Here is an 18,796-nt window from a genome sequence, read left to right on the forward strand (position 1 = left end):
GCCTTCCTGGAGATCTTGGCCTTTCCCTGGAGTCACAGAGGCTCTGCCCCTATGGATTAGGCCCTCTGCTGCCACTTTTGCTGTACCTGGGTACCCTAATGGTCTCTCCTGACATTCTAGGTCCTGCTCAAACTTAGGAATGAAAGAGATTCTGAATAAGTCACTGTCTATCTACTGAAGAAATAAAACAAAAGTCTGTTTCTAGGGGAGATGCTCCCATGATTTCTCTTCCAAACCCATCCTCTCACCTGTCTGTTTGCTTCTATGTAGAGTCCCAGGGTGCTCAATCGAAAGCAGAGCCCCTCTTTCATGATGTGGACATAACAGCGCACCTGAGATCTGGACAACTCTTCCCACCGGTCTCCTCGACAGGCATTCCAGCAGCCATCATAGGGAGCAAAGGTCAGCGTATTGGCTTCTTTTATAAAACTGTAAATATCTTCAGAACAAACACCCACACCGAAGAAGTGAATGAGAGAGATGACAGAGGGGATATAGACTCAGTAAGTTTTGAAAGGGCATAGCTCACAATTCTCCCCCTGGAATTCCCCTCTGCAGCATGGACCCTAGGGAAACTCCACTAAAACATGAAAGACTAAGTAAAATTAAAAGAGGCAATGTGCTTTCTTGTGTGTTTGAAATGTATGATACAAAAATGCTTAAAAAGATATCCTAAAGCAAGTTCAACCGATAACCAAGCACTACTAGGGAAAATAAAATAGATGACTCTTGTGAATCATGAAGTACTGCAAGCAAGTGTCCAGGTATTGGCGACCCACCATATTGTGGGGCCAGCCTCTATACCATAGTTGTGCTGGGACAGAAAGAGTACAGGGCTTGGGGCAGAGTGGCTGGGCTCCAGTTTTCCAACTTTTATAATAATCAATTGGGATTTCTTATTTTATTTATAATTATAAAATGAGTTCAGAAAACTGAGTACACCAAAAAACAATCTAAATCCATCTACATTTCACAACTGAAAAAAAATGGGGAGTATGTTGTTTAAGGTCAAATAAAAAGTACTGTTAAAAAAAAAAAGAAAACTGAGTTACCTTCCTCAGGTCACAGAGCCAATTAATTCATTTGAAACGTGTGTGTGTATGCCTTTTTTTTTTAAGGCAGGGATATGAGAGCAAACAAGACAGATTTCATCCCTACACCCTGGAAAGATGACCACTGATGGGCCTCTGGTTGAGCTGTAATTGCACGCCTTTCTTCCCTTGACAGAAGAGGCTGAGTTTAGTCAGGAGTGGGAGTTTAGTCAGCCCCCTGCCCAGAGCCTAGAAAAAAGGGGAACTGAGAAGTGGTGGGCAGAGTTTAAAGTTAAAATGATCTATTGAGGCACACAGCCATCCAGAGCTATGAACCAGAGAATGAACTTGAGGCATGATTAACTTGTCCCTGAAGAGCATAGTGACAGGATCTGCTTGAGCAAGCTTACCCAGTGCTCAGAGAGTGGCATCAGCTACCCTGTCTTGCTTGGTTGGTAGACAGTAAAAAATGGCCTTGAGACAGGGATCTTGGGCTGGCCTAAGCTGCGCAGCCATTTTTTCCAAAGGTGCTGCTACTCCGACCTTACTGCACCAACCTAAGCACTGACCTAAGGACTTCAGCTCCTTTTTCTTTAGATCCTCCTCTTTTTCTTCTTGTCCTTGTTGTGCGGCAGCTGAGGAAAACTGTTTTCTTACTAGGTATGGAATCAGTTCACTCCGGATAGAAGTGATGGACCTAGGAAGACAGAGTGGTCAAATATGAGAAATCTGCTAGATCCTTTAGGGATCAAAAACTGTGCATCCAAGGAAAATCCAAATTCCTCCCTGTCGTGCCGCCTTGGGATTGATAGAGATCTAAAGTAGTATGAATTTCACAGTTCTGAAGAAGCAATGGATCTAAGTTCTCTATCAGCTTTAGGCTGGAAGTAGGAGTGTAGAATAATGAATGTGGGACTTCCCTCCCATGACCTATACAAAAAAAGCTTTCACAAAGTCCCATCTACACGGCCTGTAGTGTATGTGTGTGTGCGTATTTTAACATGGTGCCTTGACTTTTCTTTTTGCCAGAAAAAGAGAGACAGAAACAGAGACAGGAAGGGAGAGAGATGAGAAACATCAACTCATAGTTGCTTCTCATATGTGCCTTGACAGAATGTGGGGGGGTGCTCTAGCCAGCGACCTTGGGCTCAAGCCAGCAACCTTGTGCTCAAGCTGGCAGCCCTGCGCTCAAGCTGGTGAGCCTGCACTCAAGCCATCAACCATGGGGTTTCAAACCTGGGACCCCAGCATCCCAGCTTGATGCTCTATCCACTGCATCATCACCAGTAAGGTGGTGGCTTGACTCTTAACTGGCAATGACTCATGAGAAGGTAGAATGATCTGATCTTTTTATTTTTTATTTAGGGGGGGAGACACAGGAAGGGAGAGAGATGAGAAGCATTAACTCATAGTTGTGTCACTTTAGTTGTTCATTGATTGCTTCTCATACATGCCTTGATGGGGTGGGGGTGGGGATGGCCCAAGCTGAGCCAGTAACCCCTTGCTTAAACCTGCGACCTTGGGATCATGGCTTAAGCCAGTAACTTTGGGATCATGTTGATGATTCCTGTGCTCTAGCTGACAAGTCCGTGCTCAAGCTGGTAACCTTGGGGTTTTGAACCTGGATCCTCAGTGTCCCAAATTGATGCTCTATACATTGCACCAAAACCAGTCAGGCTTACATTCTGATCTTTTTTTTTTCTTCTAGATTTTATTTATTGATTTTATAGAGAGCGAGAAAGGGGGGGAGGAGCAGGAAGCATTAACTCATAGGTTGCTTCTCATATATGCCTTGACCAGGCAAGCTGGGGGTTTTGAACTAGCAACCTCAGCATTCCATGTCAACGCTTTGTCCACTGCACCACCATAGGTCAGGCCGTTTTTTTTTCTTCTTTTTTTTAAGTGAGAGGAGTGGAGGGAGATAGTGAGACAGACTCCTGCAAGTGCTCCAACCAGGATTTACCCTGCAGCCCTGTCTGGGAACAATGCTAAAGCGCTTAAGGCTGATGCTAGGACCAACTGAGCTATCCTCAGCACCCAGGGCCGACACCTGAACCAGCTGAACCACTGGCTGTAAGAAGGCAAGAGGGAGAGAAGGGAAAGAGGGAGGGGTAGAGAAGCAGATGGTTGCTTTGCTTGTGTGCCCTGACTGGGAATCAAACCCAGGGCGTCCATATGCCGGGTTGATGCTCTATCCACTGAGCAAACAGGCCAGGGTCTGCTCTGATCTTTTGAAAAAAGTTGTTTAAAAAATTATCTCCATAAAGGCCTTGCTCATCTTCTGTTAGATTAATCCTAACAGAATTAATTAATCCTTAAGTATATAATTTTATTAGTATTATAAATGTTATCCTTTTTTTTTTTTTACAGAGACAGTGAGAGTGATAGAGAGAGGGACAGACAGACAAAAAGAGAGCTGAGAAGCATCAATTCTTCATGCATCTCCTTAGTTGTTCATTGACTGCTTTCTCATATGTGCCTTGACTGAGGGGCTACAGCAGAGCAAGTGACCCCTTGCTCAACCCAGCGACCTTTGGGCTCAAGCCAGCGATCATGGGGTCATGTCTATGATCCTATGCTCAAGCTGGCGAGCCCGTGCTCAAGCTAGATGAACCAGCACTCAAGCTGGCGACCTCAGGATTTTGAACCTGGGTCCTCTGTGTTCCAGCCCGATGCTCTATCCACTGTACTATCACCTGGTCAGGCATATAAACGTTATCTTTTAAACAATTATTTTCTTCTTGTTATTGGTTTATAGAAATTCAACTTACTATTTGAGCTTTTAGTCAAATGCCTTGCTAAAAAATCTTAATTCTAGATTCTGACACTCATACCAACTATGAAAACAGCAATTCTCTTTCTTCCTTTCTAATCTCTATATGTTTATTTTTCTTGTTTTACTATATTGGCTAAGACCTCCAATATAATGCTGAATAGAAGCACTGACAGCGGTCATCTGTACTTGTTCTTTCTTCCTTTCTTTTTCTTTCTTTCTTTCTTTTCTTCTTTATTTTACTTGTTCTTTATTTTATTAAAATTAAAAACTTTTTTTTTTTTTTTTACTGATTTTAGAGAGAGGAAGGCAGAGAAACAGAAAGAGAAAGAGAGAGAGTTGTTGTTCTACCTATTTATGCATTCATTGGTTGATTCTTCCATGTGCCTTGACTGGGGATTGCAACCTTGGCATATGGGGACGATGCTCTAACCAACTGAGCTACCTGGCCAGTTCTTGATTTTAAAAAGAATTCTTCTAATATTTTATCATTTAGACTGATGATTGTTATTGTAATTTTTTCATCATCAAAGCTACCATTTATTATTTTCTATGTGTAGATATTGTCTTCAGACCTTATAGCTAATAGCACATGTTATGGGCTTTTTTTGTATATACCCTTTACAAAGTAAGAATGTTCTCTTTTATTCCTAATTTGTGAAGAGCTTTCATCAATAAATGTGTATTGAATTAAAAAAATTTATTTTGCGTCTCATTTTTTTCCCTTTAACCTACTATATTTGGGGATGCTTTTTTTCCTCATAGTAATAACAGCTGTGTTATTCGAAGACTGTGTAAAGAATTTCTGCTCTATACTTCCTCACAGTAGAGACTAAGAAAGAGTCTTTTATTCTTTATGCAAATTATCAAATTCTACAATTTTAGGCCATTCTTTCTTTTTTTGTGTGTGTGTGGCAGAGACAGAGAGAGTCAGAGAGAGGGATTGATAGGGACAGACAGACAGAAAGGGAGATAGATGAGAAACAACAATTCTTTGTTGCGGCTCCTTAGTTGTTCATTGATTAATTTCCCATATGTGCCTTGACCGTGGACCTTCAGCAGACCGAGTGAGCCCTTGCTCGAGCCAGCGACCTTGGGATCAAGCTGGTGAGCTTTGCTCAAATCAGATGAGCCCGCACTCAAACTGGCGACCTCGGGGTCTCTAACCTGGGTCCTCCACATCCCAGTCCGACGCTCTTATCTACTGCGCCACCGCTGGTCAGGCTAGGCCATTCTTAAGGGTCTTGTCTCTCATTTTTCCTTAGCTTCGATGAAATTACTCTCTTGGTTTGATTCAAACTCTGTAAATTTAAAATCCATTTTAATGATTAAGTACTTCCCATAAGGATTTCATCCTTCCATCTACTTAAGAGTGGGTTCTGGCCTGACCAGACGGTGGCACAGTGGATAAAGCGTCGGACTGGGATGCAGAGGACCCAGGTTCAAGACCCCGAGGTCACCAGCTTGAGCGCAGGCTCATCTGGTGTGAGCAAAAGCCCACCAGCTTGAATCCAAGGTCGCTGGCTCCAGCAAGGGGTTACTCGGTCTGTTGAAGGCCCGCGGTCAAGGCACGTATGAGAAAGCAATCAATGAACAACTAAGGTGTTGCAACGCGCAATGAAAAACTAATGATTGATGCTTCTAATCTCTCTCCGTTCCTGTCTGTCTGTCCCTGTCTGTCCCTCTCTCTGACTCGCTCTCTGTCTCTGTAAAAAATAAATAAATAAAAATTAAAAAAAAAAAAAGAGTGGGTTCTGTCATTTTACAACAGTTGTACTTATTTACCCATGGCTACAAAGAATTTCTACAACAAAGTTACCTTTAAAAAAAATATTTATTGATTGATTTTAGAGGAAGGAAGAGAGCAAGAGAGAGAGATAGGAACATTGATCTGTTCCTGTATGTGCCCTGACCAAGGATTGAACTGGCAACCTCTGTGCTTTGGGACAATGCTCTAACCAACCAAAACAAAAAAGTTAACTTTTTTTTTTTTTTACAGAGACAGAGAGAGAGAGTGAGGGATAGCAGGGACAGACAGACAGGAACTGAGAGATGAGAAGCATCAATCATTAGTTTTTCGTTGCACATTGCGACACCTTAGTTGTTCATTGATTGCTTTCTCATATGTGCCTTGACCGTGGGCCTTCAGCAGACTGAGTAACCCCTTGCTTGAGCCAGCGACCTTGGGTCCAAACTGGTGAGCTTTGCTCAAACCAGATGAGCCCACGCTCAAGCTGGTGACCTTGGGGTCTCGAACCTGGGTCCTCTGCATCCCAGTCCAACACTCTCTATCCACTGCACCACCGCCTGGTCAGGCTTAAATTAACTTTTATGTAATCAGATTAGTCTAGGACTGTGATTTTTATCTCATGGCACACATAAACTAATTATTAAAATTCTGTGGCACAACAAATATATGTATTTTTGCCGATATAACAAAAAAAAGGTATAATGTTGATTCATTCACATTGGCTGTCATTTTTTAAAATTGACAATCTAAGAGAAAAGAGGTCAGTTTCCCTAACTAAATAGTAAGGTACTGCATATTTTAAAAATTCCTGTGTGCTGTAACACACTAGTTGAAAACTGCTGGTCTAGGACAGTAATTACAGAAAGTAAGATCAAAGATCAATGTGTAAAAAAACTTCCAGAGGAAAATTTTTTTTTACATTACATTACAGCAGTCAGTAACTTTGACCAAGAGCTTTGGAGCGCTCCTTCATTTGGCTTTTTTGGATCTCAGGAAGCATGGTGCTTCCTGGTGGGTACTGAGACAGGATTTTGGGTCAAAATGACCAGGAATCTATAATGGAGAAGAAGGGACCTAATACTTAGTACAGTGATTACGCGCTTTTTTAAAAAGTGATTATGCTTTTGATTTATACTGTGCAAAACAAAGCATGCACAGAGGTGTGAGAGACTAGCACATGATTTTTACTTTTCTCTCTCACATTGTGACCTTGTTAAAATTTTAAATACAAATTAATTTATTTAGCATTTACCAAGCATCTATTAATATGCCAGTAACTGTGCTAGGTCTTGGAAACATACAGTTTCTGACTTCAAATAATTCATAATACAGAGGACAGTATCCTGATTATGAATTTAAGAAGAAGGGTAGCGATGAGACTGATTAGGTAGTAAGGGAGTCAGATAATGGAAGCCTTTTGTGGTCGTTTTTAAGCAGGAAAATGACATGATCAATTTTATTTCTTTGTAAGATAATTCTGGTAGCAGTGGAAATAGGCCCGGAATAAGGAGAATGAAGTCAGGGAGACCAGTAAGAAGACTCTAAAAACAGCCTTATAAACCTGACTGCTACACACAGTCACCCCCCACCCAGCCTCACCCCCTCTTCAAAGAAGTTCTGCAGGCTGACACAGGACCACACAGATAGAGTGTAGGTAGGAAGGCAAGACAGAGGTGGAGGCTGAGGAGGGTAAGCAAAATTATGAACCCTGGAGCTACACAGTTCATGGTTTTTGTCATTTTTAAAAGATCAAGGCAAACATCTTTGAAAAATTCTGTGTAAGCTGGAAACTCTTGTACTGAATTTCAATGTGATTTTTCTTCTGATCCTTTGATGGAGATTAAAAATTTCCATACGAATACAAAGAATGAAACAACATTTACACTTAGCTCTTTTTCTCCCCTTTTAATGCACCAAACCAGTGTGGGTAACAAATGTTCCTTGGCCTCCTCTGGTGGAAAACAAGTCAGTTTCCTTTGAAGAAATGACAAAGCATGGACAGCTGGGGGATTTCAGAGCCAGTGATATTTACATTATGGACCAACCAGAACTGTCACTTCAAGAGACAAGCAAACAAGCCTTGGCACATAGTCCATTTAGGCAGAGCCCTTTAAGGAGATCAGGCAGTGATATGAGGAGAGGACATGAAGCAGTCCTGCCAGTTCCCACCTGCCTCTGCTGGCACTCAACATCAGGTCAATTCCCATAATGCAGTTGGCTTAGTAACACAATGAGGCCAAAAATATTCTTCCTGTCTCCTACTCAAAGTAGAGGCAGCTCAAAGCTGTGGTAAGATGTGGGACAGGCCACCATGAAGTAATGTGAACATCCTGACCCTGGGGGCGAAGACAAGTAGCTGAATCCACTCACTGCCCTGGGCCTGGGCAACCTCACGTTCTCCCTTCCCTCTTATACACAGCTTCCAGAAACACCTGCCTAATGAAATTGTAAGCTCCTAAGAAATAAAACACACACACACACACACACACACACACACACACACACACACACACACACACTTAAACAACTTGCAATTTCTAACCCCCAGTCAAATTAACAGATTTAAAAATAATTCTCATGACTAATAAGGGTGCTTTGAGATAGTTACTCTGTACAAAGGTAGTCAGAGTATAAACAGGTAAAATCTTTTCTGAAAAGTAATTGGAGTACACAGGAAGAGTAGACAAAATACTTTTTCTCACTTAGCTGCAGAAATCCTCATCTTTTTTTCCACTGCTAATGAACCAAATTACTTTTGCTATTTGAACTGTTACTACATCTCCTTTTCTTCCATTCACCAAACATACAGGGGTGGGCAAGAGTAGGTTTACAACTTTTCAAATGGAAAATAATTAAATAATAATACAACAATAAACTGCTTCCTGTACTTAAAATTGTAAACCTACTTTGCCCACCCCTGTATATTATATTAGTGCCTTACTAATTCAGGTAGGTATCTAATTTCAAAGAATTTTGGTGGAAGGATTAACATGTACACAACTATAAAAAGGGCACAGGACACAATATATCAACTTTCATAGGTGGAAAAACAACAGGCCCTGTCCAGATGGCTCAGTGGTAGAATGTGGGCCTGGTGTGTGAATGTCCTGGGTTCAATTCCCGGTCAGGGTACACAGGAGAAGCGACCATCTGCTTCTCCACTTCTCCTCCTTCCCTCTCTTTCTCTCTCTCCCCTCCTGCAGCCATGGCTCAACTGGCTAGAGTGGGTTGGCCCCAGGCACTGAGGATGGCTCTGGTGGCTTCCACCTCAGGTGCTAAAAATAGCTAGGTTGCCAAGCAATGGAGCAACGGCCCTAGATGGGCAGAGCATCCCCCCATAGGGGGTTTGCTGGGTGGATCCTGGTCCAGGCACATGCAGGAGTTTGTCTCTCTGCCTCTCCTGCTCTCACTTAATTTAAACAAGAAAAAAAAAAAGAAAGTAACAGAATTGCTAACACTATCTTTTCTTGAAGTTACATTCCCTAGATTTATTTTTCTCTTTCTATCCCCAAAGAAGTCATCATTCCATAACCAGATTATTATAAATGACTCCTACTTAGCTTGAAAGAGTCCCTTTCCCACCCAGAAGCCTCTGTGTTCCCCTGTCAGGTTACATCATTGCTCATTCCATATGAGACTATTCTGTTTAAAGATCTAGAACTCCATGCCCAGGTTTTAAGGCCTTCTACATGCTGCTTTCACCAACATAATCAATCCTATCTCCCACAACTTTGAGACAGGACCTACGCTATTCCAGACAGGAATAAAGAATCTCCCTTGGCCCTGGCCGGTTGGCTCAGCGGTAGAGCGTCAGCCTGGCATGCGGGGGACCCGGGTTCGATTCCCGGCCAGGGCACATAGGAGAAGCGCCCATTTGCTTCTCCACCCCCACCCCCTCCTTCCTTTCTGTCTCTCTCTTCCCCTCCCGCAGCCGAGGCTCCATTGGAGCAAAGATGGCCCGGGCGCTGGGGATGGCTCCTTGGCCTCTGCCCCAGGCGCTAGAGTGGCTCTGGTCGCGGCAGAGCGACGCCCTGGAGGGGCAGAGCATCGCCCCCTGGTGGGCAGAGCTTCGCCCCTGGTGGGCGTGCCGGGTGGATCCCGGTCGGGCGCATGCGGGAGTCTGTCTGACTGTCTCTCCCCGTTTCCAGCTTCAGAAAAAACAAACAAACAAACAAACAAAAGAATCTCCCTTGAGTACCATTCTAATTTGTCTTGCTATGTCTTCAATTTTTTCCTAACATATGAAATTTATTGATTTTCAACATAATGCTTTTACTCACAACAACTCTAAGAAGTGAAGGGTTGATGGGGGAAGAAAGAGATAAGGGTCTTTTGAACAGATCATGAAATGGGAGGCTCTGTATCATTCTCTATTATAGCAGGTTCTGACAAAGTCCTATTTGGTGAAGCTTCTGGCTATAAGCCACAGAATCACCAAATTCAGGCTTGTTCTCAAGGTACATACCACTGTACTATACTTGATAAGCATGGGAACAATTGCTGGTAGTGGCCAAATAAGCTACAAAGGAGCTACAATGGCCAGCAGTATCCTAGTATCCAGACACTAAAAACTATTATCCCATTTGACAGTATTAAGAAAGCATTGTTGGCCCTGGCTGATTTGCTCAGTGGAGAGAGCGTCAACTTGGTAGGCAGAAGTCTCAGGTTTGATCCCCAGTCAGGGCACACATGAGAAGTGACCATAGGCTTCTCTTCCCCTCCCTCTCCCCCTTCTCTCTCTTTTCCCCTCTCCCAACCAGTGGCTTGATTAGTTTGAACCTTGGCCCCAAGTGCTGAGGATAGCTCAGTTGCTCCACGCGTCAGCCTTAGGTGCTGAGGATAGCTCGGTTAATTTGAGCATCATCCCTAGACAGGGATTGTCAGGTGGATCCCGTTTGGGGCACATGCGGGAGTCTGTCTCACTATCTCCCCTCTTCTCACTTAAAAAAAAAGGCCTTGGCTGGTTGGCTCAGTGGATAGAGTGTCAGCCCGGTGTATGGATGTCCCAGGTTTGCTTCTCAGTCAAGGCACATAGGAGAAGTGCTCTGCCTGGAGAGCTTGGTTAGTTAGAGCATTGTCGCTTTATGTAAAAGTTGCTGGTTTGATCCCTGGTCAGGGCACATACAGGAACAGACTGATGTTTCTGTCTGTCTCTCCTTCCCTGCCTCTCTCTCTAAATTAATAAATAAATTTAAAAAAAATAAAAAGAAAGCACTGTTAATTCTTTCTTTTAAGGAAATGGTATTAAGGTCTTTGTTTAAAAGATTAAAATATTGATTATGTTTTAGAGATATATACTGAAATATTTACAGACAATTACAACTGAAATAATTACAGATGAACTATTATAATCACTTGTTTTAAAATAATTTGGTGTGACAGTGGGTAGATGGGTAGTGGCACATATAAAACAAGATTGACCATAAATTTATAATTACTAAAACTGTGTGATGAATCCATGGCAGTTCATTATATTACTTTCTCTACTTTAGTATTTGTGTGAAATTTTCCATAGTATACAGGTGTTTTTTTTTACAGGGACAGAGAGAGAGTCAGAGAGAGGGATAGATAGGGACAGACAGACAGAAATGGAGAGAGATGAGAAGCATCAATCATCAGTTTTTTGTTGCGAAACCTTAGTTGTTCATTGATTGCTTTCTCATATGTGCCTTGACCGTGGGCCTCCAGCAGACCGAGTAACCCCTTGCTCGAGCCAGCGACCTTGGGTCCAAGCTGGTGAGCTTTGCTCAAACCAGATGAGGCCACGCTCAAGCTGGCGACCTTGGGGTCTCAAACCTGGGTCTTCTGCATCCCAGTCCGACACTCTATCCACTGCGCCACTGCCCGGTCAGGCAGTTTTTGTCGTCAGACATTTTACCACTGGCTCTACCTGGGCCTTCCTATAGGAGTTTAGCAGGTGTTGTGGGGGATGAGGGTTAGGATGCTACAAAGAAATATGGGGCACAGCCTGACCAGTGGTGGCACAGTGGATAGAGTGTCGACCTGAAATGCTGAGGTCCCAGGTTTGAAACCCTGAAGTTGCCAGTTTGAGTGTGGGCTTGCCAACTTGAGCAGAGGGTCGCTGGCTTGAGCACTGAATCACCTACATGATCCCAAGGTCAATGGCTTGAAATCAAAGATTGCTGGTTTGAAGGCCAAGGTCACTGGCTTGAGGAAGGAATCATTGTCTTGGCTTAACCCCCCTGGTCAAGGCAACCACAAGAAGCAATCAATAAACAACTAGTGAAGCAATCATAAGTTTATGCTTCTCACTCTCTCTCTCTCTTCCTGTTTTTCCCCCATCCTCTCAAAAAATCAATTGAAAAAAAAAATGGGCACAGAGAAACAAGTCCCCTTCCCTTATACATCCAAGTCTATTGGCTAAGGGCATCCTGGCATTTAAACTCAGGCTTTCCGCCTTCCTTCCTCAGCCGGTCTGAGGGAACTTGCTGCTGTGGTACACTGGCCACCTGCTTTCAAGTCCACCACTGCTACTGACAAGGCAGAAACTGATGAGCAGCCATCAAGGGAGACTAGCTGCACCTATTACATCTTTTCCTACAGGTTCCTCTGAGGACTCTAGTTGCATTTCCTAACAAAAATCCTTGAGAACAGGCCCTGGCCAGTTGGCTCAGTGGTAGAGTGTCGGCCTGGCGTGCAGGAGTCCCGCATTTGATTCCCGGCCAGGGCACACAGGAGAAGCGCCCATCTGCTTCTCCACCCCTCCCCCTCTCCTTCCTCTCTGTCTCTCTCTTCCCCTCCCTCAGCCAAGGCTCCATTGGAGCAAAGATGGCCCGGGCGCTGGGGATGGCTCTATGGCCTCTGCCTCAGGCGCTAGAGTGGCTCTGGTCGCAACAGAGTGACGCCCCGGATGGGCAGAGCATCGCCCCCTGGTGGGCGTGCCGGGTGGATCCCGGTCGGGCGCATGCAGGAGTCTGACTGCCTCCCCATTTCCAGCTTCAGAAAAATACAAAAAAAAAAAAAAATCCTTGAGAACAGCAAGAGGAGGATATCCCTCTGGAAACCTGAGTCCTGTCATCTGCTAGACAGTCTTTGGGGATTAAAGCCCACAGTTCTGTTCTCAAAGCAAAATCAGAAAAGTACCAAAATTTGTTTCTTCGCATTCATGAAAGTTCACTCAGTGAGATGGATTTCTTTTCCAAAATTGGAGGAAAACTTGCTCTTCTTTTTTTCCTACTCTTGGGTAATTCTTTGGCCCTTTGCTAGGAGGGCCCATCTATAGGATAATTGCTAGGGGAAGGACATCTACTTGGAGATAAACAGCACTAGAGCTGGGAAATTTACCCCTGAAGAAGGAAGCAAGAACAGCCTGGAATTGTGCAGAAAGAGGCATCATAGGTTATTCTTAGTTTTATAAAAAACATATATATATATTTTTCTTCTTTTCTAAGTGAGAGGAGGAGAGATAGAGAAAGACTCCCGCATGCACCCCAACCAGGATCCACCCGCAACCCTTGTCTGGGACTCTGATGCTCTGCCTATCTGGGGCCATGCTTGCAACTGAGCTATTTTTAGTGCCTGAGGTGGAGGCTCCATGGACCCATCCTCAGTGGCTGGGGCTGATGTGCTTGAACCAATCAAGTCATGGCTGTGGGACAAAGGGAGGGAGAGAGGAAGGGAGGGAGGGGGAGAGAGAGAAGACAGAGGGAAGGGCAGGGAGAGGGGTGGAGAAGCAGATGGTTGTTTCTCCTGTGTGCCCTGACCAGGAATCAAACCAGGACATCTACATGCTGAGCCAATTCTCTACCACTGAGCCAACTGGCCAGGCCTGAAAATATTTTTCTGGTTTATTATAACACAGGTCCCAAAAATACAAGTGGGGGACTCGGTGGTACAGACAGAATAACGTAACTTCGTTTCTAGAACAAAGGTGAAACTAAATTATGTTATTTATATAAACTGTTACCTAACATTATCAAGATTTAAAAGTGTTAACTAAGTCACATGGTAGCTTAAGTACTGTAGGTCTGACTCTACCTCCCTCTTTCTTACTCATTTTCCATTAGGAAGTCCACAACGTATTTTTTCATGCAGTAGAGATGGGCGTCCACGAGGCCTGTGTGAAAAATTATTCTGGGGTGCCTGCAAAAAGAAGAGAAAAGGGAGTCAAAATTAGATAACATAGATTCTATCCTATTATTAGGTACTAGACATTAGAAACTTTTTAAGAGCCATGTTGCCTATACCCCACCCTGGGAAGACCAAGATGGTGGATACAAGCTCTGTTCCAACCATGGAAAAGGTCTTCTCTTTGTAGAAACCCTATTTCACACTTTACGGGGTTTTTAGGCTTCTAAGGACATTAAACCAAAATCAATAAACCATCAAATCACTGACAAGTCACCTTCTATTCTATCACTCCTACCCACTAATCTTGTCATTAACCTTTTCCTGTTTCTGCTCCAACTGCTCTACTTCTGGCAGGCCATACTTTAGCTATGCTTTCCCCCAGGATTTGGTGTGTATTATTCCATTTTCATAGAAGAGGAAGCAAAATTCTAGAATACTCTTTTTTTTTTTTGTACTTTTCTGAAGCTGGAAACGGGGAGAGACAGTTAGACAGACTCCCGCATGCGCCCGACCGGGATCCACCCGGCACGCCCACCAGGGGCGACGCTCTGCCCACCAGGGGGCAATGCTCTGCCCCTCCAGGGCGTCACTTTGTCGCGACCAGAGCCACTCTAGCGCCTGGGGCAGAGGCCAAGGAGCCATCCCCAGCGCCCGGGCCATCTTTGCTCCAATGGAGCCTCGGCTGCGGGAGGGGAAGAGAGAGACAGAGAGGAAGGAGGGGGTGGGGGTGGAGAGGAAAATGGGTGCCTCTCCTATGTGCCCTGGCCGGGAATCGAACCCGGGTCCCCCGCACGCCAGGCCGACGCTCTACCGCTGAGCCAACCGGCCAGGGCTAGAATACTCTTTTAACTCTCACTCTTACTTATTTATTCATTAGGTCTTTTGCCAGTTATATTTACTTCCTCCAGGAAACTTTATCCAACTTTGTGCTCCCACAGTTACGCCCACCTATATCAGATAAATTATTATACACTAAGATAACAGACTATTTACTTGTTTCTCTCCCACTAGATGATAAACTCCCTGAGGGTAAAGATTTATCTTTATAGACCGAGCACTTAGCATTGTATTTCACACAGAGTAAATTTTCTTTTTTTTTTAAATTAAGTGAGAGGTGGGGAGGCAGAGGCAGATCCAGTATTCACCCTAACCGGAATCCACCTGGCAAGCCCCATACCAAGCAATGCTCTGCCCATCTGGGGCTGCTGCTCTGTTGCTCAGCAAATGAATTATTTTAGCACTTGAGTGGAAACTATGGAGCCATTCCTCAGTGCCCAGGGCCAACTTGCTCAAACCATTTAAGCCATGGCTGCAGGAGAGGAAGAGAAAAAGAGAAAGAGAGAAAGAGAAGGGGTCATGAAGGGTGGAGAAGCAGATAGTCGCTTCTCCTGTGTGTCCTGACTGGGAATTGAACCCGGAACTTCTACACACTAAGCCGACACTCTACTGCTGAACAAACCAGCCAGGGCCCACAGAGTAAATATTTAATAAACAGTGTTGAATAAGCAAACAAATGTATAAATTAGGTCAAATTAAGGCATTTGCTTAGTTGTTGCTATTTTAGTTTGTCATTTTGGTTTCAGACTTAAGAAATGTCATGCTTATAATGTCTAAGTTCATTTTATTTAATAAAAACAGCTGCAGCCCTGGCCAGTTGGCTCAGTGGTAGAACGTCAGCCTGGTGTGTGGAAGTCCCGGGTTCAATTCCTGGCCAGGGCACACAGGAGAAGTGACCATCTGCTTCTCCACCCCTCTCCCTCTCCTTTCTCTCTCTCTCTTTCTCACCCTCCCACAGCCAATGCTCCACTGGAGCAAAGTTGGCCTGGGTGCCGAGGATGGCTCCATGGCCTCCGCCTCAGGTGCTATAATGACTCTGATTGCAATGGAGGAATGGCCCAGATGGGCAGAGCATCGCCCCCTAGTGGGCATGCTGAGTGGATCCCAGTTGAGCACATGTGGGAGTCTGTCTCTCTGCTTTCCTGCTTCTCACTTCAAAAAAATACAAAAAAACTAAGAAATTAAAAACAACAACAACAACAAACAGCTGAGGGAATGGAGGAAAGAAGGGTGGAAAATGAAGATTTCAATCATAGCTGCTCAGATGTTAATTCCCTACTCTGTTACTTTGCTTTGACTGGCTTATACTTTTAAGGAAGATTATTCTCTTGGGATCTAGAAGATACTCTAGAAGTAATTTGTCAAATAAGTTAAGGTGCATCACCGTGGGCTTCCATTATTTTGGGAGAAGAGGAAACAAAATGCTTTCAAAAGAGCAAGAGTGGAATCAGACTTGGCATCCCACATCTATAACACACACACACACACACCACACACACAACCCCTTAATATAGTGTGTCCGTAAAGTCATGGTGCACTTTTGACCAGTCACAGGAAAGCAACAAAAAATAAAAATGTTCTTGCATTTTTAAGAAAAAATGCTCCAAAAATTTAGTTAGAATACTCAATGCAAGAGATCTAGCTACAAATATGAAATACAATGAAGAAATATAGAGGGCAATTCAGAGATTTTTTTTTCCTTTCATATCAAATTTGTAGTGAATTTAAGTTTTGGGGCTGGGAAAATAATGGCATATAAGTTGCCAGAAAGGTGGTTTCCTTATTTCACTTTATTATTTTTGAATGAGCTGATAAATAACGATTGATATTTTAGAACAAAACAAAATAGGCCCTGGCCCAGTAGCTTAGTAGAGCGTCATCCAGATGCAACAAGGCTGTGGGTTTGATCTGCAGTCGGGGCACATACAAGAATCAACCAATGAAGAATGCATAAATAAGTAGAACAACAAACAGATGTTTCTCTCTTTCTCCAAAATCAGTAAGGTAAAAAAAAAAAAGTTTTTTTAATGCTTTTAAAATGGTCTGTTATTGCCTGACCTGTGGTGGCACAGTGGATAAAACATTGACCTGGAACACTGAGGTTGCCAGTTTGAAACCCTGGGCTTGCCTGGTCAAGGCACATATGGGAGCTGATGCTTCCTGTTCTTCTCCCCTTTCTTTTTCTCTCTCCCCATTCTCTAAAATGAATTTTAAAAATATGGTCTGTTATTAAAGAAGAAAAGGAAAACGAAGTGGAGAAGAAAGAGAAAGAACTTAGAAAAGGTCTGAAATGGACAAAGATACAAAAGACTAGAAAACCTAGGACAACATAAGCCATCAGAACTATTTTTCTTTTTCTTTTTATGTGTGACAGAGACAGAGAGAAGGACAGATAGGGACAGAGAGACAGGAAGGGAGAGAGATAAGCAGCATCAATTCTTTGTTGCTGCTCCTTAGTCTCCTTAGTTGTTCATTGATTGCTTTCTCATATGTGCCCTCACTGGGGGGTTCCACCTGGGACAGTGACCCTTTGCTCAAGCCAGTGTCCTTGGACTTCAAGCCAGCGACCTTTGGGCTCAGGCCAGAGACCATGGAGTCATGTCTATGATTCCATGCTCAAGTTTGTGACCCTGTGCTCAAGCCGGTGAGCTGGTGTTCAGGCCAGATGAGCCTGCACTCAAGCTGATGACCTGGGGTTTTGAACCTGGGTCTTTAGCATCCTAGGTCGATGCTCTATCCATTGTGCCACCACCGGGTCAGGCTCTTCTTTAAATATTTGATAAATCCACTAAAGAAGTCATCAGGGTCTTGGATCTTTTTTGTTGAAAGAGTTTTAATTACTAATTTGATTTCAATACTTGTTATAACAAGTCTAAGCAGATTTTCTATTTCTAATTGAGTCACTTGGGTCAGTCAGGATGTAACACATGATCTTTACTTTAGTGAGAGGAAGGGAGGTAGAGAGACCGACTCCTGCATATGCCCCAACCAGGATTCACCTGGCAAGCCCACTAGGGGGTGATGCTCTGCCCATCTGGGTCATTGCTCCATTGCTCAGCAACAGAGCCATTTGAAGCACATATCTTGATCGCTCACACTATACCATTCTGATTCACCCAGGGCTTTCTTTATGCTCTGAACACTCATCTGTTCTCAGTATGTCACTATGTGTGTACCATAATCCAACACTTTAATTGATTCTAGTTACTTAAGGAAATGAATGAAGGGAATCAACATTGTTGAATAGTTTTTATGTGCCAGGCATTTTGCAATGTGCTTTTATATAGACTAATATTCATAACATCTGTCTTCATTTTACAGATGAGGAAAGTAGACTCAGGATAAGTAACTATTTTAGGACACAGAGGTAGACAGTGGTAGTTACTGGGATTAAAATCTAGGTATGTGTGCTCTGGCCGGTTGGTTTGGTTGATTGGAATATCGCCTGGATACACAGAGGTTGCCGGTTTGATCCCCGGTCAAGAAACATACAGGAATGGGTCATGTTCCTGTCTCTCTCTTCCTGCCCTTCTCTCTAAAATCAATAAAATAAACATTAAAAAACAAAAAAACCTAGATAGGTTGTAACTAAAACTTTTCTACTGCTTATGTCTTTTTTTTTTTTTTTTTAATTTTTAGCTTTTTAATATGGATCAGCGTGTGTGGTTCATTTCAGCTCCTTCTCTGCCAAACCTGGGGGCAGGGACTGCTTCAGTTTCTCTGCCTTCTCTTTGTCTGTGATGACCAAGGTATAAAGGTATCTGCTGCACCGGACTTTAAACTTCACATTATCCTTATTTTTCTTGATCTTGACAGAGTTGGCATCCTTTCGTCTGACTGTGAGCAGGAAGTCCTTATTTCTTCAATTTTGCGAGGCATAGCTACATGCAGAGAGCAGGCGCCCGGCACCTTGGATTATCCCCCACAATCCCCGTGTACAGCCCAATAGGTCGCCTATATGTCTTTCAAGCAACTTCCTTCTTTTCTCCACATATAATCTTAGGAATTCTATATAGAGAGGCCCTGTTCCAAATACGTAATCTCACACCCAAATTTGTAGAAAGGAAGGTAGAATGGGCCCTGGCCGGTTGACTCAGTGGTAGAGCGTCAGCCTGGTGTGCAGGAGTCCCGGGTTTGATTCCCGGCCAGGGCACACAGGAGAAGCGCCCATCTGCTTCTCCACCCCTCCCCCTCTCTTTCCTCTCTGTCTCTCTCTTCCCCTCCCGCAGCCAAGGCTCCACTGGAGCAAAGATAGCCCGGGCGCTGAGGATGGCTCTGTGGCCTCTGCCTCAGGCGCTAGAATGGCTCTGGATG

General features: G+C 43.8%; 1 protein-coding gene and 1 pseudogene across 2 annotated transcripts in view; both read right to left on the reverse strand.

The window, feature by feature from the left end:
- EIF2B3 (eukaryotic translation initiation factor 2B subunit gamma) overlaps positions 1–18,796 on the reverse strand; it is a 128,912-nt gene that overhangs the window by 23,208 nt on the left and 86,908 nt on the right. For both annotated transcript variants that reach the window (XM_066376163.1, XM_066376162.1), the window contains exons 6-8: positions 13,568–13,657; positions 1,601–1,728; positions 249–439 (exon numbers count right to left, since the gene is read on the reverse strand). In XM_066376163.1, coding sequence (XP_066232260.1) covers positions 249–439; positions 1,601–1,728; positions 13,568–13,657 — 409 coding nt within the window. The remainder of the gene's footprint in view (positions 1–248; positions 440–1,600; positions 1,729–13,567; positions 13,658–18,796) is intronic.
- Positions 18,096–18,376, reverse strand: LOC136397645 (large ribosomal subunit protein eL38 pseudogene; annotated as a pseudogene).

Source organism: Saccopteryx leptura, chromosome 3, assembly GCF_036850995.1.
Source record: "Saccopteryx leptura isolate mSacLep1 chromosome 3, mSacLep1_pri_phased_curated, whole genome shotgun sequence".
In the NCBI taxonomy this organism is placed as follows: domain Eukaryota; kingdom Metazoa; phylum Chordata; class Mammalia; order Chiroptera; family Emballonuridae; genus Saccopteryx; species Saccopteryx leptura.